General features: G+C 39.1%; 1 protein-coding gene across 1 annotated transcript in view; it reads left to right on the forward strand.

The window, feature by feature from the left end:
* MPDZ (multiple PDZ domain crumbs cell polarity complex component) overlaps positions 1-17,489 on the forward strand; it is a gene marked incomplete at its 5' end in the record, with an annotated part of 144,346 nt that overhangs the window by 86,070 nt on the left and 40,787 nt on the right. The window contains 6 exons of the mRNA XM_083351159.1: positions 6,054-6,215; positions 7,647-7,889; positions 9,190-9,298; positions 10,373-10,571; positions 12,125-12,166; positions 15,559-15,663. Coding sequence (XP_083207285.1) covers positions 6,054-6,215; positions 7,647-7,889; positions 9,190-9,298; positions 10,373-10,571; positions 12,125-12,166; positions 15,559-15,663 — 860 coding nt within the window. The remainder of the gene's footprint in view (positions 1-6,053; positions 6,216-7,646; positions 7,890-9,189; positions 9,299-10,372; positions 10,572-12,124; positions 12,167-15,558; positions 15,664-17,489) is intronic.

A 17,489-nucleotide genomic window follows, 5' to 3' on the forward strand; every position in this document is an offset into this window, starting at 1 on the left:
TTTAAACTCGGCAATATCTAAAAACCTCAGGAGGCGATGTGTTTTCTCTTATTCATATTCTCAGTTTTCTCACATACTTTTTCAGTTCATAAAAAAACCCCAACCTTACTTGTTCTGTTCAAGAATTCTGGGAGTTGAAATCCTCAGGTGGTAAAAGTTGCCATAGTTACCCACCCATGCTCTATTCTAGTGATATACTGTATATAGTAGCTGAGATGCTGGGCAGTCTTCAAAAACCCACAAAAGCTAGAATGTTGAATGAACCTTTGACAGATTCTATATACCGTATATACTTGAGTATAAGCCAAATTTTTCAGCCCACTTTTTGGGCTGAAAAATCCACTTCGGCTTATACTCAAGTGAACAACAAAAAAAAAGAACTTCCACCCCCCAGTTTGGAGAGCTGCTGCTTTCGTCAAACATGGACGAAGGCAGCAGCTCTCCAAACGGGCGGCGGCGGTTTGGAGAGCTGCATGCGCAGCTCCGCCGCCATCTCTGCAAGCCTCCGCTGAGAGAATGGGGCGGTGGAAGCTTGCCACCCATTTTCTCGGCGAAGACTTCTTTCGGGGGATCCAGCCTCTGCCGCCCCCTTCTCTCAGCTGCCCAGCTGAGAGAAGGGGGTGACAGAGGCTGGATCCCCCGAAAGAAGTCTCCGCTGAGACGAGGGAATGAGGCGTTGGAGCGCTCCGCGAAGTATGGGGCAGTGGAAACTTGCCGCCCATTTTCTCAGCGAAGACTTCTTTCGGGGGATCCAGCCTCTGCCGCCCCCTTCTCTCAGCTGCCCAGCTGAGAGAAGGGGGTGACAGAGGCTGGATCCCCCGAAAGAAGTCTCTGCTGAGACGAGAGAATGAGGCGTTGGAGCGCTCCGCGAAGTATGGGGCGGTGGAAGCTTGCCGCCCATTTTCTCGGCGAAGACTTCTTTTGGGGGATCCAGCCTCTGCCGCCCCCTTCTCTCAGCTGCCCAGCTGAGAGAAGGGGGTGACAGAGGCTGGATCCCCCAAAAGAAGTCTCCGCTGAGACGAGACAATGAGGCGTTGGAGCGCTCCGCGAAGTATGGGGCGGTGGAGGCTTGCCGCCCATTTTCTCGGCGGAGACTTCTTTCGGGGGATGCAGCCTCTGCCGCCCCCTTCTCTCAGCTGCCCAGGCAGCTGAGAGAAGGGGGCGGCAGAGGCTGCATCCCCCGAAAGAAGTCTCTGCTGAAACGAGAGAATGGGGCGGTGGAGCGCTCCGCCGAGAGAATGGGATGGTGGAGGCTTGCCACCCATTCTCTCGGCAGAGACTTCTTTCGGGGGATCCAGCCTCTGCCACGCCGCACCGCGCCAACAGCAAGCCACCCCATTCTCTTGGCGGAGCGCTCCACTGCCCCATTCTCTCAGCGGCTTGCTGCCCCATTCTCTCGTCTCGGCAGAGCCCAGCTGAGAAAAGGGGGCGACAGAGGCTGGATCCCCCAAAAGAAGTCTCCACCGAGATGAGAGAACGGGGTGGCAAGCCGCCGAGAGAATGGGGCGGTGGAGTGCTCCGCCGAGAGAATGAGGCGGCTTGCTGTTTTCTCGGTGCAGCACGGCAGCGGCTGGATCTCCCGAAAGACGTCTCTGCTGAGATGAGAGAACGGGGTGGCAAGCTGCCGAGAGAATGGGGCGGTGGAGCGCTCCGCTGAGAGAATGGGGTGGTGGAGGCTTGCCGCCCATTCTCTCGGCAGAGACTTCTTTCGCGAGATCCAGCCTCTGCCGTGCTGCACTGAGAGAACAGCAAGCTGCCCCATTCTCTCGGCGGAGCACTCCACCGCCCCATTCTCTCGGCGGCTTGCCACCCCGTTCTCTCATCTCAGCAGAGACGTCTTTCGGGGGATCCAGCCTCCAGCTGCTGCATTTCCCAGCCTCGGCTTATACTCGAGTCAATAACTTTTTTCCAGTTTTTTGGGGTAAAATTAGGGGTCTCGGCTTATACTCGAGTCGGCTTATACTCAAGTATATACGATATATATGTATGTCAATCCAAATCTAATAGGTAAAATGGCCCAATCCTGGCTGATTTAATAGCAATCTGTCTGAAATCCAAGTCCCTGCTTTCTCAGAACACACACACACACAGAGAGAGAGAGAGAGAGAGGGAGGGAGGGAGGGAGGGAGGGAGAGAGAGAGAGAGAGAGAGAGAGAGAGAGAGAGAGAGAGAGAGAGAGAGAGAGAGAGAGAGAGAGAGAGAACATGTATGTATATGTATGTATGTCTTCACGGGATTTAGTAAATTGAAAATTATTTGGGATTATATACATCTTTGTGGTGGTATGCAGATGTCACCTTAGTCTTGCTGGGGTCTGGATGCATGCAACTCATTCCTTTTATTGCCGCCTCCTCTGTCCACTCCTTTTTCCCCCCCTTTAGATTACATTTTTCAATTCTGCTGACAAGTTTTATTTATATGTAATGATTTCCAGTCAGCATTTTTTTGTGAAATTTAGGATTGCACCTTAAGACAACCTTAAAAGTTTATATAAAGAATTTGAGATTATTACTTCCTCACCGGTGTCACTTCATCTTGTGTAATATTGGCCCCATTTGTGGGATTGAGCTGACCAAATATTTCATCCTTTGGTTTTGGAGGTATTATAGTTTATTATCATAATATGCACATACAGACATGAGTAGCTTTACATAAGATACAAACTACTTTGTTTTAAATTTATTGCAGGAAGTTTTTTGGATTGCTAACAAAGAATTAAAGGGAGGCTGATATGGCCATTTCAAACTCATTTGTTCTCATCAGTCAGCCATACCCTTCTGAAATTCGAAGGGGACACAAGATAAGACATCCTACTATTAAATACAGTACATTGTGTTGTTTAAGTGTTCCCTTTATTTTTTTGAGCAATATACAGGGAGTGCAGAATTATTAGGCAAGTTGTATTTTTGAGGATTAATTTTATTATTGAACAACAACCATGTTCTCAATGAACCCAAAAAACTCATTAATATCAAAGCTGAATATTTTTGGAAGTAGTTTTTAGTTTGTTTTTAGTTATAGCTATTTTAGGGGGATATCTGTGTGCAGGTGACTATTACTGTGCATAATTATTAGGCAACTTAACAAAAAACAAATATATACCCATTTCAATTATTTATTTTTACCAGTGAAACCAATATAACATCTCAACATTCACAAATATACATTTCTGGCATTCAAAAACATAACAAAAACAAATCAGTGACCAATATAGCCACCTTTCTTTGCAAGGACACTCAAAAGCCTGCCATCCATGGATTCTGTCAGTGTTTTGATCTGTTCACCATCAACATTGCGTGCAGCAGCAACCACAGCCTCCCAGACACTGTTCAGAGAGGTGTACTGTTTTCCCTCCTTGTAAATCTCACATTTGATGATGGACCACAGGTTCTCAATGGGGTTCAGATCAGGTGAACAAGGAGGCCATGTCATTAGATTTCCTTCTTTTATACCCTTTCTTGCCAGCCACGCTGTGGAGTACTTGGACGCGTGTGATGGAGCATTGTCCTGCATGAAAATCATGTTTTTCTTGAAGGATGCAGACTTCTTCCTGTACCACTGCTTGAAGAAGGTGTCTTCCAGAAACTGGCAGTAGGACTGGGAGTTGAGCTTGACTCCATCCTCAACCCGAAAAGGCCCCACAAGCTCATCTTTGATGATACCAGCCCAAACCAGTACTCCACCTCCACCTTGCTGGCGTCTGAGTCGGACTGGAGCTCTCTGCCCTTTACCAATCCAGCCACGGGCCCATCCATCTGGCCGATCAAGACTCACTCTCATTTCATCAGTCCATAAAACCTTAGAAAAATCAGTCTTGAGATATTTCTTGGCCCAGTCTTGACGTTTCAGCTTGTGTGTCTTGTTCAGTGGTGGTCGTCTTTCAGCCTTTCTTACCTTGGCCATGTCTCTGAGTATTGCACACCTTGTGCTTTTGGGCACTCCAGTGATGTTGCAGCTCTGAAATATGGCCAAACTGGTGGCAAGTGGCATCTTGGCAGCTGCACGCTTGACTTTTCTCAGTTCATGGGCAGTTATTTTGCGCCTTGGTTTCTCCACACGCTTCTTGCGACCCTGTTGACTATTTTGAATGAAACGCTTGATTGTTCGATGATCACGCTTCAGAAGCTTTGCAATTTTAAGAGTGCTGCATCCCTCTGCAAGATATCTCACTATTTTTGACTTTTCTGAGCCTGTCAAGTCCTTCTTTTGACCCATTTTGCCAAAGGAAAGGAAGTTGCCTAATAATTATGCACACCTGATACAGGGTGTTGATGTCATTAGACCACACCCCTTCTCATTACAGAGATGCACATCACCTAATATGCTTAATTCAGGGGTGTCAAACTCAATTTCACTGAGGGCCGCATCAGCATTGCGGTTGCCCTCAGGGGGCCAGGTGGGTATGGCCAGGGTGGGCGTGGCCTACTGGGTGGGCGTGGCTAGTGTGTATGGCCTACTGGGTGGGCGTGGCTAGCTCTACATCGTTCGCATCAAGGGTGCCTATGGGGGCCCAGGCAGGAGTGGGGACAGATCTGAGGGTCTCTGGCAGAAGGAGGGTCTCTGGGCCAGGGCCAAGGCAGTGGGGGCCGGTCCCTCACTGTTTCCAGGATGGCTTCACGGGCCACATGAAACCACTTCGCGGGCCGAATCCGGCCCCCGGGCCTTGTGTTTGACATGTCTGGCTTAATTGGTAGTAGGCTTTCGAGCCTATACAGCTTGGAGTAAGACAACATGCATAAAGAGGATGATGTGGTCAAAATACTCATTTGCCTAATAATTCTGCACTCCCTGTATATATACTTGTATCTTATCATGACATACTTTCACAGAAAAATATAGGAAGGTTTACATAGAATTCTACAAATAGGCATTCTAATTTGATAGAAAGGCTGAGAGGCACAATTGACTTAGAAAGGTCAACATGAATGGGAAATATGGGAAAAATACTTGGTGTTTTCACAATGGTTCTGTTCATTAAAATGTTTTATTGTAGAAACCTTTGAAGGATTGTATCACAAGGTTACTTAGTTTGGGATATGATCCTTATTTTTTGTTGTTGAAGTTCATCTTTTATTGAAGGTAGAATTTGATTATGTTTCTGCCTATCACAAATTTAACATGCATTGGATTTGAGTTTCTGAGTTGAACTGAATTGAATTGTAGGCATAGAATTGATACTGAATCCCATGATTTTATTGATATAATGCTAGGCTTACCGTATATGAAAATGTGCTGAGAAGGCAATAATACTGAGTATAAATTTACAATGTGTGCTGGTTTATTTGTAATGAGCAATGGTAATATATTTTGGGAATAAATTAGAACACTTTTTTAAAAAAAAATCACACACTGGAATAATTCACTTAATTATTCACACTAAATTATAAAATTAAGCCTATTAGAATAATAAAAGTAGCCTTCAACTTGCAACCATTCGTTTAGTGACTTCGAAGTTACAACAGCACTGAAAAAAATGACGGGTTTTTAAACTTATGTCCATTACAGCATCCCCACATTCACATAATCAACATTTGGATGCTTACAGCTGGCAGGCATTTATAATTGTTGCAGTGTCCTGCGGTCATGTGATTTGTAACCTTCCCAGCCCTCTTTTGACAAGTAAAGTCAATGGGGAAAGCCAGGTTCACTTACTAATTGCATGATTCGCATAACATCTGCAGCGATCAACAACTGTGACAAAAACACTCATAGAATGGAGCAAAACTCACTTAACAAGTGCCTTGTTTAGCAACAGAAATGTTGGGCTCAATTGTCGTAAATCAAAGATTAGCTCCACGTAGTATAATTTTTTTTTAGAGAGATGATCAATTAAAATATTTTCACATAAAAGTCATTGCCTGTCCAGGATCTGACATCCAAAGCTGTGAATGGAAATAAACATGTGGCAAACCAACATATTCTGCTGTGGAGAATTGAAAAGAAAAAAACGTTACAAAAGGAAACTAGCTAGAACTATTTAGCCACTGATGCTTGTATTTATTTGAAACCAACAACAATAGTCGCCCATTTGATTGAATTGCCTTTGCTATTAGGTGGACTCAAGTGAGGCAGATATAATAGAAGACTCTACCATGGAATTGGACTGTTCTCCAGATAATGATGGTACATTCCAGTCTTCAGCTTTAACACTGCATGGTGGCATTTGTGGTGATGATCTCAAGCTTGCTCTTTCTCTGCCCTCTTCAACTCTCAAGGTAAAATTATGGGGGAAAGATATGAGCAGGGACGTGAGTAGAAAGGCACTTTGTTCATACCTATAAAGTAGCTTTTTGAAAATGTCTGTTTGGATAGTGAAGGTAATGTTGCCAGTTCTATTTGTCCATAGTATTTTTTACTAGATTAAAGAGTAATGTCATTTAGATAGTTATGCTGATTGAATAACTTTCAGCTTTTCAGTATTCAGCAGACCATTTACTATAATTCTTAGGTGCTCCAGTTTAAAAAAAATGTGGTTCAAAGAAATCTAAACAATAACAAGCCATTTTATGGAAAGACATCTGTAAGTAAAATGAATGCTACATGCTTAAAGTTCAAGCATTAAAAACTCTAATTTTCTTAAAGAAAATTGTTAACAAATCGCTAGAAAATCATTGCTCAAAAGGTCGCTTAAATTCTTTTGTCAAAAGGTCAAATTCTTTTTTTACTTTTGATGTTCTTTAATTTTTTTGTCATTAGCTTTTCTCCTTTTTCTGATTCTTTCTCTTTCTTTCTTTCTCTGTCTTTCGGATCATTCTGCATATTTCTTTTAACATTCATGGTGGGATCACGGCTGGATTGCCAGTTCATTCTTTGAAATGGGATTGTATATTTTATTTCTTTGATTTTTATTGTGGTTTTATTGCTTTATAAGTAACTCACATCTGTTTTTGAAAAAAAGTTGCTCTTCTTTCACACCTGACATTTATAAGCTGGCTTTATTTCTTTGGGAATTTCATTTCTCTTGGCACAGCATGGGTGTGATGGCCAGAATTTATATCCTAATAGAATTTCTTAGACTAAACAGAATGTACCTGTGCCAATGAGACAGATTGCATTGTTCAACTTTGCAGTAGTTAATGAAAGTAGAAATTAATGTGCGTGCTGGGAAACATACTCTGCAACAACAAAATCCAGTTTTATACAAGATGCAGAACTCATGTTCATGAAATCACTCTGTTGTGGCCCATCAGAATAGAAAGAAAATGTTTACCATCAAACTTGGTAGTAGGATCCAATCTGGGTCAGTCACCAGGCCAGTTTTCAGACTTGTGGTAGAACCCATCCTCAGGAAACTTTTCTCTGTGTCATGTTCTGGTGAGAGAGAAGTTCCCTGAGAATTGGCTCCAGCACAAGTCCAAAAACTCGGAAGACTAAACCTCTGGTCCTAGTGACTGAACCAGATTGGATCCTGCAACATTGTCTTGGAACACGTATATTTGCTTTCATTCATGAAACTTGATAGTGTTTATAGTTACCACTTTATCCCAATAAAAATAATTATATAAAATAAAAATGGACCATGGGGCACATTGAATATAAACTAGTTATTCTTAGGTATACATGGGAAAGGCTTTTAGACTTCCAGAGGAAGAAATGGTACTTTAGAAATAGAATGAGTTTGGAATTCTTGTTATCTTGTTTGCTAGACTACTTTCAAAGATGATTCCAGTGAGCTACTCAGTTACCAGTCATCAGATAAAAACTTGTACACAGTGGATCTAATGCAAAGAGAGATGGAGAGTAAACCCGCAGGTGGATGTATGAAACAGATCACAGAACCTCTTCTTGTGAATCCAACAACACATTCTCCTAAGAAACAAGTTGAACACGAAAACACAAGCCTTTGGAGAGAATCTCACCTCACACCTGATTTTTCACACTCTACAAAAGTAAGTTCTAGATTGCCACTTGATTCTCCCAGAAGGATTCATTACATGCGAAAAAGCACCATTTTTAGAGATTTAGTAGATCAAAGGGGGGGGGAGAACTAAAGGTAGCGATGTTTCCCAAGTATTGTTGCTGGTCATTCTGCCTTTTGATCTAGAAGAATCAAATGCAACATAAGTTGGGGTTGTATGGATTTTATGCACTAATTTGTGGCACAGCTTGCTTTCTAAAAACTGAACTGCAAGATCCTGCAAGGATGTCTGTAGAGAGGTGAACTTGTAGATTCATTAGTGCCATATTTTTCCGTGTATAAGATGCTATTTTTTCCTGCAAACACCGTCTTCAAAAATCAGAAAAATAAGGGCCTGCCTATGTGGGTTGTCATGCCGCCTGGTGCAGGTGTCAAGCCCCTGTGGGCTTGCCACTAACGGGAGGGGGGAGGAGGCAAGATCTTTGGCTGGCCGAACTTGCAGATTTGCCGGCTTAGCTGTTTGGCACTTTGCCGAACAGCTGATCGGTGTGGAGAGAGTCTTATACAAGGGTGTGTCTTATAGATGGAAAAATACGATATACAAAGAAGCATTCCATTTTTGGAGACTAATATGGAATATGCAACAAGGAGCAAAAGTGATTGTATGACAGAGCAGGTCAGCTGACTTGTACAACTTTCTCTACATGGAACCCTGACTTTTGCAATGTGTATCTGGAGGTCACCAGATTGGACAAGTCTAGTTTTTTTTTTAAAAAAAAAAAATATTGTATATATGTCTGCTGCCAGTTATGAAAGGTATTCTTATTTCCTCAGCACAGTTGTTTTAGTAAACCACTATTTATTTATTTATTTATTTTAATTCCATTTATATCCCGCCCTTCTCCGAAGACTCAGGGCGGCTTACAAGCTTAGCAGTAGCCTTCATTCTATGTATATGCCTGCTTATTAGGGCTTTCACACACACACACCCCAAGCGGCATTACTACAAAGTCAGCTTAATTGCCCCCAACAATCTGGGTCCTCATTTTACCTACCTCGGAAGGATGGAAGGCTGAGTCAACCTTGAGCCTGGTGGGATGCGAACCTGCAATAATTGCAGGCAGCTGGTGTTACTTAAGGAGGCATTAGCCCACTGCTCCACCAAGGCTCTTTTTAACTATGTTACTTTTTTGGTGTTCACTTGTTTTGAACAGTAACAAGCTCTTTGAAAGACATTACAAATATACAGACTGTCTAGCAGACTGTGATTTGTAAACTACACAAAATCCTATTAAGTTTTCCAGAAGTGTCTCTTATTTTCTTCCTACCAGGATCAAGTATTCTTGATGGGAAATAATAGCTTAATGCCTGCTGGTCTAGATACAAATAAAAACAAGTTGGAGAAGACTATTATCATTGCAAAAGGCAATTCAAGCTTAGGTAATGTACCTCACGTAACTTTGTTCCTGGGATCCTTATTTCTGCCTAGTTATTCCTGAAAGAAAACTAGATAATAGTCTTTAAGTTGCTTTAATCAAAAAGCAAAGATTTTTGTATATGGTTCCAATAATAATTATAATTATATCAATCATGTCTATGGATTTTCCTTTCCATATGAAGGCAGAAAGAGTCAAGAGAGAATCAATCTGTTATAATTAGGCAATACATCAATGTCTCCAACCTAATTATCTATTTTTAGTACCTGGGGCATGATATAGTTGTCCAAGCAATTGAATTACTAATAAAATTAAGAATCGTTGCAATGCTGAAACTATGGTAACATGAGCTTTTCTTAGTATAATGATGCAAAACCTAAGAACTCTTTATTTGGAGAATTTTAACATTCTTTTTGTCCTGGAAATAATCAGGGAGAAAAATATTGGCCATATTCAAATAAGGGAAGGACAAAATCCTTCACTTGTATGCTTTGTAATTCATTCCTGTTCAGAACAAATCTGTAATTTCTTCAACATTATCTCATCTTGGTCTTCCTTTTTTCTCTGCTCACTTTTTTTATTAAATTAAAAATAAGTTCATTGCCTTTTCCTTTTCTGTTTTCCACTTCTTTCTTTGTGGCCATATGTAAAAAAAAGCGGATCTTATTTAATTAAGTGGCTTTTTAAACAGAACAGAAGGCATTAGGAATTCATCATCTTTTTGATCTTAACTGTGAGCTTATGCAATGGAGGCAGCTGTAGACCTGAAGAGATAATCTAATATGTCAGCCTCAGCTGTTACCAGTTTTTTTTAGTGAGAATTTTCTAGCTGGTGTTTTTTGACCTGCCAAGCGTATCTTGCATGTTGATTCCTCAGATCTTACCAATAAGATATTAATTTTTCTTCATGTTACTATTTAAAAAAAATCTATGGAAGTATGAGTATATTGGTAGAAATACAGATAAACATGTAAATAAAAAAAATTCAGAAAATGAATGTTGTTCAGTGTAGGATCAAGTCAGATACCAATATTGTTCCCATATTTCTTATTAGCTTTAAACTTTTTTCTTCTGTAAGGGATGACAGTAAGTTCTAATAAAGATGGCATGGGAATGATAGTTCGCAGCATTATCCATGGTGGTTCCATAAATCGTGATGGACGAATTAGTATTGGAGACTGTATATTGTCTATTAATGAGGAACCTACTGCTAATTTAACTAATGCCCAAGCACGGGCCATGCTGAGGAGGCATTCTGTCATTGGACCGGATATAAAGTAAGTTGGATGTCATACAGATTGGTAGAATTTCAAAAATGGTATGGATCAATTATATTGTCACTACACTTGAGTGTTTTTTTTAATTCCATGGTTATTTTTAATTCAGTATCTTAATGAAGTTTCAGTATTAAACTGGATTCTACATTGATGGAAGAAGTTGAAATGTCTTCTGTGAATCACAACTGGCTAATAGATGTTAATGAGAATTCCAAAATTGCAATCCAATGTGGTAGTTTGATGATCCCATTCACTGGTTTGATATAATTTCATGGGCTCAAATAAATAGTGGAACTTGCCAGCCATTTGCAGTAAGGGAGAAAATGTTTGCCTGGATCACTTAATCTTACAAATATGTAACTATAATGAAAAAAACTCTGAACTTGATTAAAAAATATTATTAAACTAAATCCTGAATTGCCTTCTAAAAATTAAAGCTTAGCAGCTGCTCCTTAACACCAGCAATGCAATTAGTATATCTGAAGAATATTCACCTTTAATGTCTAAGCAATGGAGAAAGTTGATGGATATATTTACGGCATGAAATCACCTTTTGGGGAAAAATAGTTTGTTAGATGAATGGGAGGAGCAAACGGCAGAAAGGATCAACCCTTTATTTCCAATTAATAGTAGCATTAGAGTGAGAAAGATTTGTATATTGATCTGGGTGACAAAAGGGCATTTAACACCTTTTTGAATCTATTTGCTGGATTCCTGGAGGACTCAGTGATAGTATTTGCATGGGATTTAAATTACATAATTTTTGTTCAGGCAGATCAACTAGAAAAAAACATTGGAATTTTATAAATTAAGCTTTGATGTTTTACCTCAGGTGACTTGAGAAATATTTCAATAGTGGAAAATGGTGAATGTAGAAATTATGATACATAACATTAAAACAGAAGAATTATGCTCTCAGTATATTTTTTACAAATATTAGGAAGAAAACTGTATTTTAAGTCTCTCTCTCTTTCTCTCTCTCTCTCTCTCTCTCTCTCTCTCTCTCTCTCTCTGTGTGTGTGTGTGTGTGTGTGTGTGTGTGTCTCCTCTCTCTTTCATCATCTTTTCTTCCTTCCCTTCATATATAAAGATTTTTTTTTCCTAAATAGAAAAGCAGATGTATAGCATCATCAGGATATGTGTGTCTTCACTTCTCCCTGCACCTTACATTTCTTTAACAATATCTAGAGACTTTTGCTTTTAGCGGTAGTTATAACAGCTGCCTCTAACATCTGCCAGATAATTACAGAGCTGATTCAGAATTCACCTGCCTTAACCGAACGTGTGGAGATGAATCTCTGATCAAGGAATAAAAGATTGATTGCGGTTGCATTTTTCATGCTTGTTAATAATCATTGCTATACACTCCAATAAAGAACAGATGCTTTCTGATGGGAGGTGTGGATAGAATAGAGGTGGAGAGGGGGAAAAGGAAAGTAAGCAGGAATGCACACTTTTAAATACGTGTGTATGCATCTCTCATTGAGTAGAAGTCACTGACATTTGTTAACACTATTGTAAAAAGATGCTGCGTCGTATGCTTCACATTCTAGATCTTCTCCAACACCTGCTGATGATCAGGGCCCCTTTTATGTGTGAGTATTGGCGATTCAAAAGCTCATTATAGCTCTGTGTTCCAACTTGTCTGTTCATTCATTCATGCTTTCATAACATCAGAAGTAGCTGGGATGTATCCAGATATAGGTACTGCATAATGTACAGAGACACACAGATGCTTTCACCCAATTAAAACCTATTACTAGATAAGATTACCTGATTAATTATTCAACTGCATCAAATCCTTCAGTTTGTGGGTATATTTAGAGATCTATGATGAATATAGCTCTAATCGGTTAAAAACATGCATTCATCTTCTAAAAGATAAGTTTATAGAGGCCAGGTTAATGGTTTAGATTGGAACAGGGAACTTGCAGAGCAAAGCTGTCAAACTTCACCCAGCATGACCAATGGAGTGAGATGTTGGGAACTATAATTCAGCAATTGCTAGAGGCACTCAGGTTTTGCACCCCATCTTATTTCTCAGACAACACTGTTTGCCAAATACCAATCAGATTTCCAACTTCTTTTTGTACCTAAGCAGTCCGGGATCAGGTTAATATGTGGATAGGGCATGGGTAGGCAACCTGGGCTCTTTTATGACTCATGGACTTCAATTCCCAGAATTCCTGAGTCAGCTGCCTACCCCTGGGATAGGGGAATGCTATAGAATCCTTTCTGTGTTCCTTTGAGATTCATGCTCGAAGAAATACAGGCTGTAAATGATTTAGGATGCAGTCTTCTGGGGAATGATGGGTTGTGCATATCTTCGGAGTTGAAAACAAAAAGATATTTCAGAGCATGCAAGATGATGTGCTGGCCTGCAGCTCTTTAAATCAAGACAACTTTTTCTTAGGCTCATGCAGTGGCTGTGAGATCCTGGAGAAAGGCTTGGCTGCTTTGAAGCACCTTTTTGCCTTTAAATTTTAAAGGAAGAGTAATACTTAGATTTTCCATTCAGTGGTCAGAGAGAAAATTTGGATTTTGGAGAGGAAAAGCCATTGTTGGAAACATCAGATAGTCTGCTTGCCAGGGTTTAATCAGATGTCCTGGGAAGCCAATCTATTAATCTACTAGATCCAAAGGCGCCCTAATTGTCCATTAACTAAGGTCATCTACACAAGCTATGGAGCTGCAAAGGGATAAATTCCCTTCCTTTGATTTAAAAAGGAGAGAAATCCATCTTTAAACATCCATAGTGTAGAAACAAAGCAGAAATATCCCTGTTTCTTTGGGATCCATATTTCCTCTACCTATCCATCAGAGAAACGGATATCCTGAAGCTGTTTCCGCCCTTACAGGTGGATGGCTAAAATTGGGCACAGCATTTTCTGGACTAAAAGTGAGGTCATGTTTCATTCTCTTCTTTAAAAGATACATATTTATTCAACAGTTGTTAGAAAAAAAGTTATCTTCCTGATAGCTCTTATTAGCTTTTTGTTTCAACGTACATGGAAGACAGCTGCTTGATTTTCAAGGAGTACTTCAGCTCTTCTCATGCCACATTGTGAAACTCCATTTCAGTTTAGAAATCCCAGCATTCTTCATATTTCTGATGCTATAATACAGCTTTTCAGATTTCATATGTCTGGGTATTATACTATTTGCCCAATTACCATTAGTTTAAGAAAGATTCAACATTTATATGATGGGAAGCATCAAATTCCAGCGCATTCTTCAAGTATTATTATGTTTTCAAGTTGCTTATCACTGGCACAGCCATGTACTGATGTCTGGATTAATCTCACTCTTACATTTTCAGTACTGCTTACCTTTTCTTTTCTCTACGCTGTAACTAAGTGAATCTTCCTTATTAAAATTTTACTGTGGTTTATTTTAAATGTTATCACAAATTTCTTTATTTGGTTTCTTTCCTATCATAGTATACATAAAACATATCTGCCTATTAAATCATGCATGTGGTTTATTTCTTTGTTGCATGACACATAATATTTACATCCCTATCTTCTCATTTTAAGCTGGTGCAGGATGAAAATTACTCTTGTCTTCGCTACCTTCTGAAGAATCAATGTACAATCGGTTTAATCCTTGATCGCTTTAGATTAGTAGTGTCTGCCTTGCTAGCTGTGAATTCTGAAATTTCTCATTTAATAGAAAGCTTTCTTTCTATAGTTTCTTTCAGCCAGTAGGAATTAGAATGCACTTCTGCTTGCTTGGCAGTTCTGCAGCTATTTCCTGCTTAAGCCAAGTGTTTTGGGAGTTACAATGAATATCCTGTATACTGCAGGGAAACGCAATTCTAATAATACAGGTATTTCTTATTTAATGACCACTATTGGGATTGGCAACTTGGTCTTTACATGAAGTGGTTGCTAAATAAAGCCACAGCTGTGCTTATGATCATTTCAGTTTCCCTTTGCTTTAAGGTTCAGCAAAGCTCACAAATGTAAGGATTAATTGTAAAGTAAAAGGAGGCAGTCACTAAATGTGGACTATGTGTAATGATTTTTATTTCTGAGCGGCCAGAGAGTACTTTTAAATTTGTTTTCTTTTGGTTTGGTTTGATTTCACCAGTAAAACATTGTTGAATGGTACTAATTTAATGTAATTTTCATTCATAACTTTTTAAAGTTTGTAGTCTCCTTCACTGTTATCCTAGTTGCATTTTGCTTCTTTTTAAATATCAAATGTTTTAAAAGAATGATATTCTTTCAATATGTGTCATAATGTCTCTTGGGTACTAACTAATAATACTTTGCTTCCTTTATAAGGAATTGCCTAATCTGGGGATAATCTTCATAGAAAAGAGAGGATATTTTGGCTTAAATTGGTATCTACAAATATTTCACATTTATTCATTGCCTGTCCAAAGTACCTAAGCTGAAGTCCAAAGAATAAAATAGCAATTAAGCTGTTTAAAATATTACAATGTCACCAAAAATTCTAGTTCAATTAACAGTTAAAAACAGTGTAAAACAGGAAGTTTTAAATTCTTCGCTTCACAGAAGTGAGGTTTGAAAAATAAGAAAGTCACCTACAGAACTTCTTAGCTAGTAGGAGGAATAATAGATATTTGCTCAAGGTTTCCAGATTCAAGAATGAGGAAAAGTTAGAGGAGTGCCTTTAATCAAAAATAAACATTATTAGATTCAGTTAAGGAAAAGACACTGTTTCTAGACAGTGAAGTTGCAGTGTGTTTGTTTCACAGCACAGAAAGCACATTATAACTGATACGATATTATATGATTATAATATAATACAGTACGTAATGCAATGCAATGCACATTGACCTGCATGGTTTGCATTTGGTGCATTCAAAATACATGAAAAGGAGGCTTTTTGGATTAAGAAGAACATACTTGTCTAATGCTACACTGTGAATTATAGCCTTAAAAATCTCTATTGCTCAATACTGAACTATATCCAGACATCTGCAGCTTTTAATTTCATGTTTACTTTTGTGTTGCAGCATTTGCTATGTGCCAGCAGAGCAATTAGAAGAGTACCAAGCCAGCTTAGGGCAGCAGCCAGAAGGAACAATGCCATTAGATGTTTTCCCTTCACACTCTGTGAGGTAATTTAGAATACTGTACTACTAATAAAAACAACTCCTTTTGCTTTAATTGCTTTAATTCAATCCACCCATGCATTGAAAACACTCTCCATGAATGGATGAAGAAAAATTGTATTGATATTGATTGGAAAAATACAAATTTGCTTGTTCTTTCTTTGTGGGAGTGGAAGGGAACACTGGGTTATAAGTGTTTAGATAAGGGAACAAAAACATTTAAATGCCGGCAACGGAATATGCAGGCTTATCATTTGTATCCCAAAGTATTTGTTTTATATTGACTCTCAATTTAACAGTATGACCGTGGGAATGGTGGTGTCTCTTATTGCCAATTGTTCATTAAATTGGAGAATATATCACTGGAACTACTTCTATTCTTTGCATGATGATGTTATTAGGTAAATTAAGTAATTGCATCAGTTTATTTGAATAATAATGATATTATTCAAATGATGTACATTTGATACGAGTGATGTGAATCCATTTTATCAACATTTCTGCAATTTCCTGACTACTACTTAAGCTGGGACTTCAGAAAGTGTTCACACTGTATTGACTTGAGATAAATTAACACAACGCTGATGTTTTGCCTGACATTATCTGTTAGAAAGAGCCACCCAATAATTTCCCACCAATTCTACTTTGAATAATCAAACTGTTGCTTACTTTAAATGAGGTGTAGGGAGATAATTTAGGTCTTTCTGTGGGATCTTGCAAACCTAATTGCCATTGAAATTGCCCGAGATATCATATTACTGGGGGGGGATAAAGGGGTTGCTACTATGAATGTAAGTAATTAGCATAGTTGTATAATTGCTGCAGGGAGTGGGGAGATATTTCAAAGCCAAAGCATCATTAGGTAAATTCACTGTTCGTTCCACTTTATGGAAACTAGACAATTATAAAGCCTAGTGTAATCTCAGTTAGGGACACCATATGTTTCATTTCACCTTATTTCCCTTCCCCATTTCTTCAGTACACATATAAAAACAATGAATTCATGCTAAATAGCCTGTAATATGTGTGCAGCTTCTAACATACCTGCCCACATTCCCCTGCTCCTTTTTATGCACTGCAATGAAAGTGGAACAGATGGTATGTCCTGGTTCATGTATTGTAGTAAGCCTTGATTTGCAGTTGGTTTTACCGATTATGCTTAGCCATAAATGCCTAATTGGATTAATACAGTATGCTAAATTAAAATCATGCAAATTACAGTGAAGCTTAGCATAGCATCTACATTCAGATTAGATGTATTAGAAACTTTGATGTAATCCCAAATTACCAAATGGAGGCTCCTGCCTTTGAAAAGTAGGAAAGGTTTTCTGGGGCATAAAAATTCTATTTCTTCCTCATATGGATTGAAGCAAGAAGAAGAATGAGAACAAAAAGTCTTACTAAGCTAGTCTGGGTTTGTGTTTTGGGAAGCGCTGTCATCAGCCTAATAGATGATTTAGTCTGAAATTAGGTGAGATACAGCATTTGTTTTTGTAGTGGAAAAGAAATCTAGTTGCTATTCTGCAAGATGTCTCTTAAAAGGACTACCTATAAATTTAATATATATTAATTTATTAGAAATGTTTCCTTGGAAAATTCTGTGGGGGGAAAATCCAGTGATACAGTATGTTTCTCATAATTTCTCTCTCAAAAAAATGGAACTCTCCCTGAGAAGATTTTTGAGGTCTTTCAGAGGGCTGTATGGAAGAGTGAAAGAAAGCAATCCTGTTGTGTGAGCTGATGATTTTTCCTGTTATATCAGATTATGGCTAGAGGGCAAAGATTAGTATTTCTCATTTTCATTGGAACGCATTAGACTGTGTTTTCCAATG

This window comes from Vipera ursinii (genome assembly GCF_947247035.1).
Source record: "Vipera ursinii genome assembly, chromosome: 2".
NCBI classification, from domain to species: domain Eukaryota; kingdom Metazoa; phylum Chordata; class Lepidosauria; order Squamata; family Viperidae; genus Vipera; species Vipera ursinii.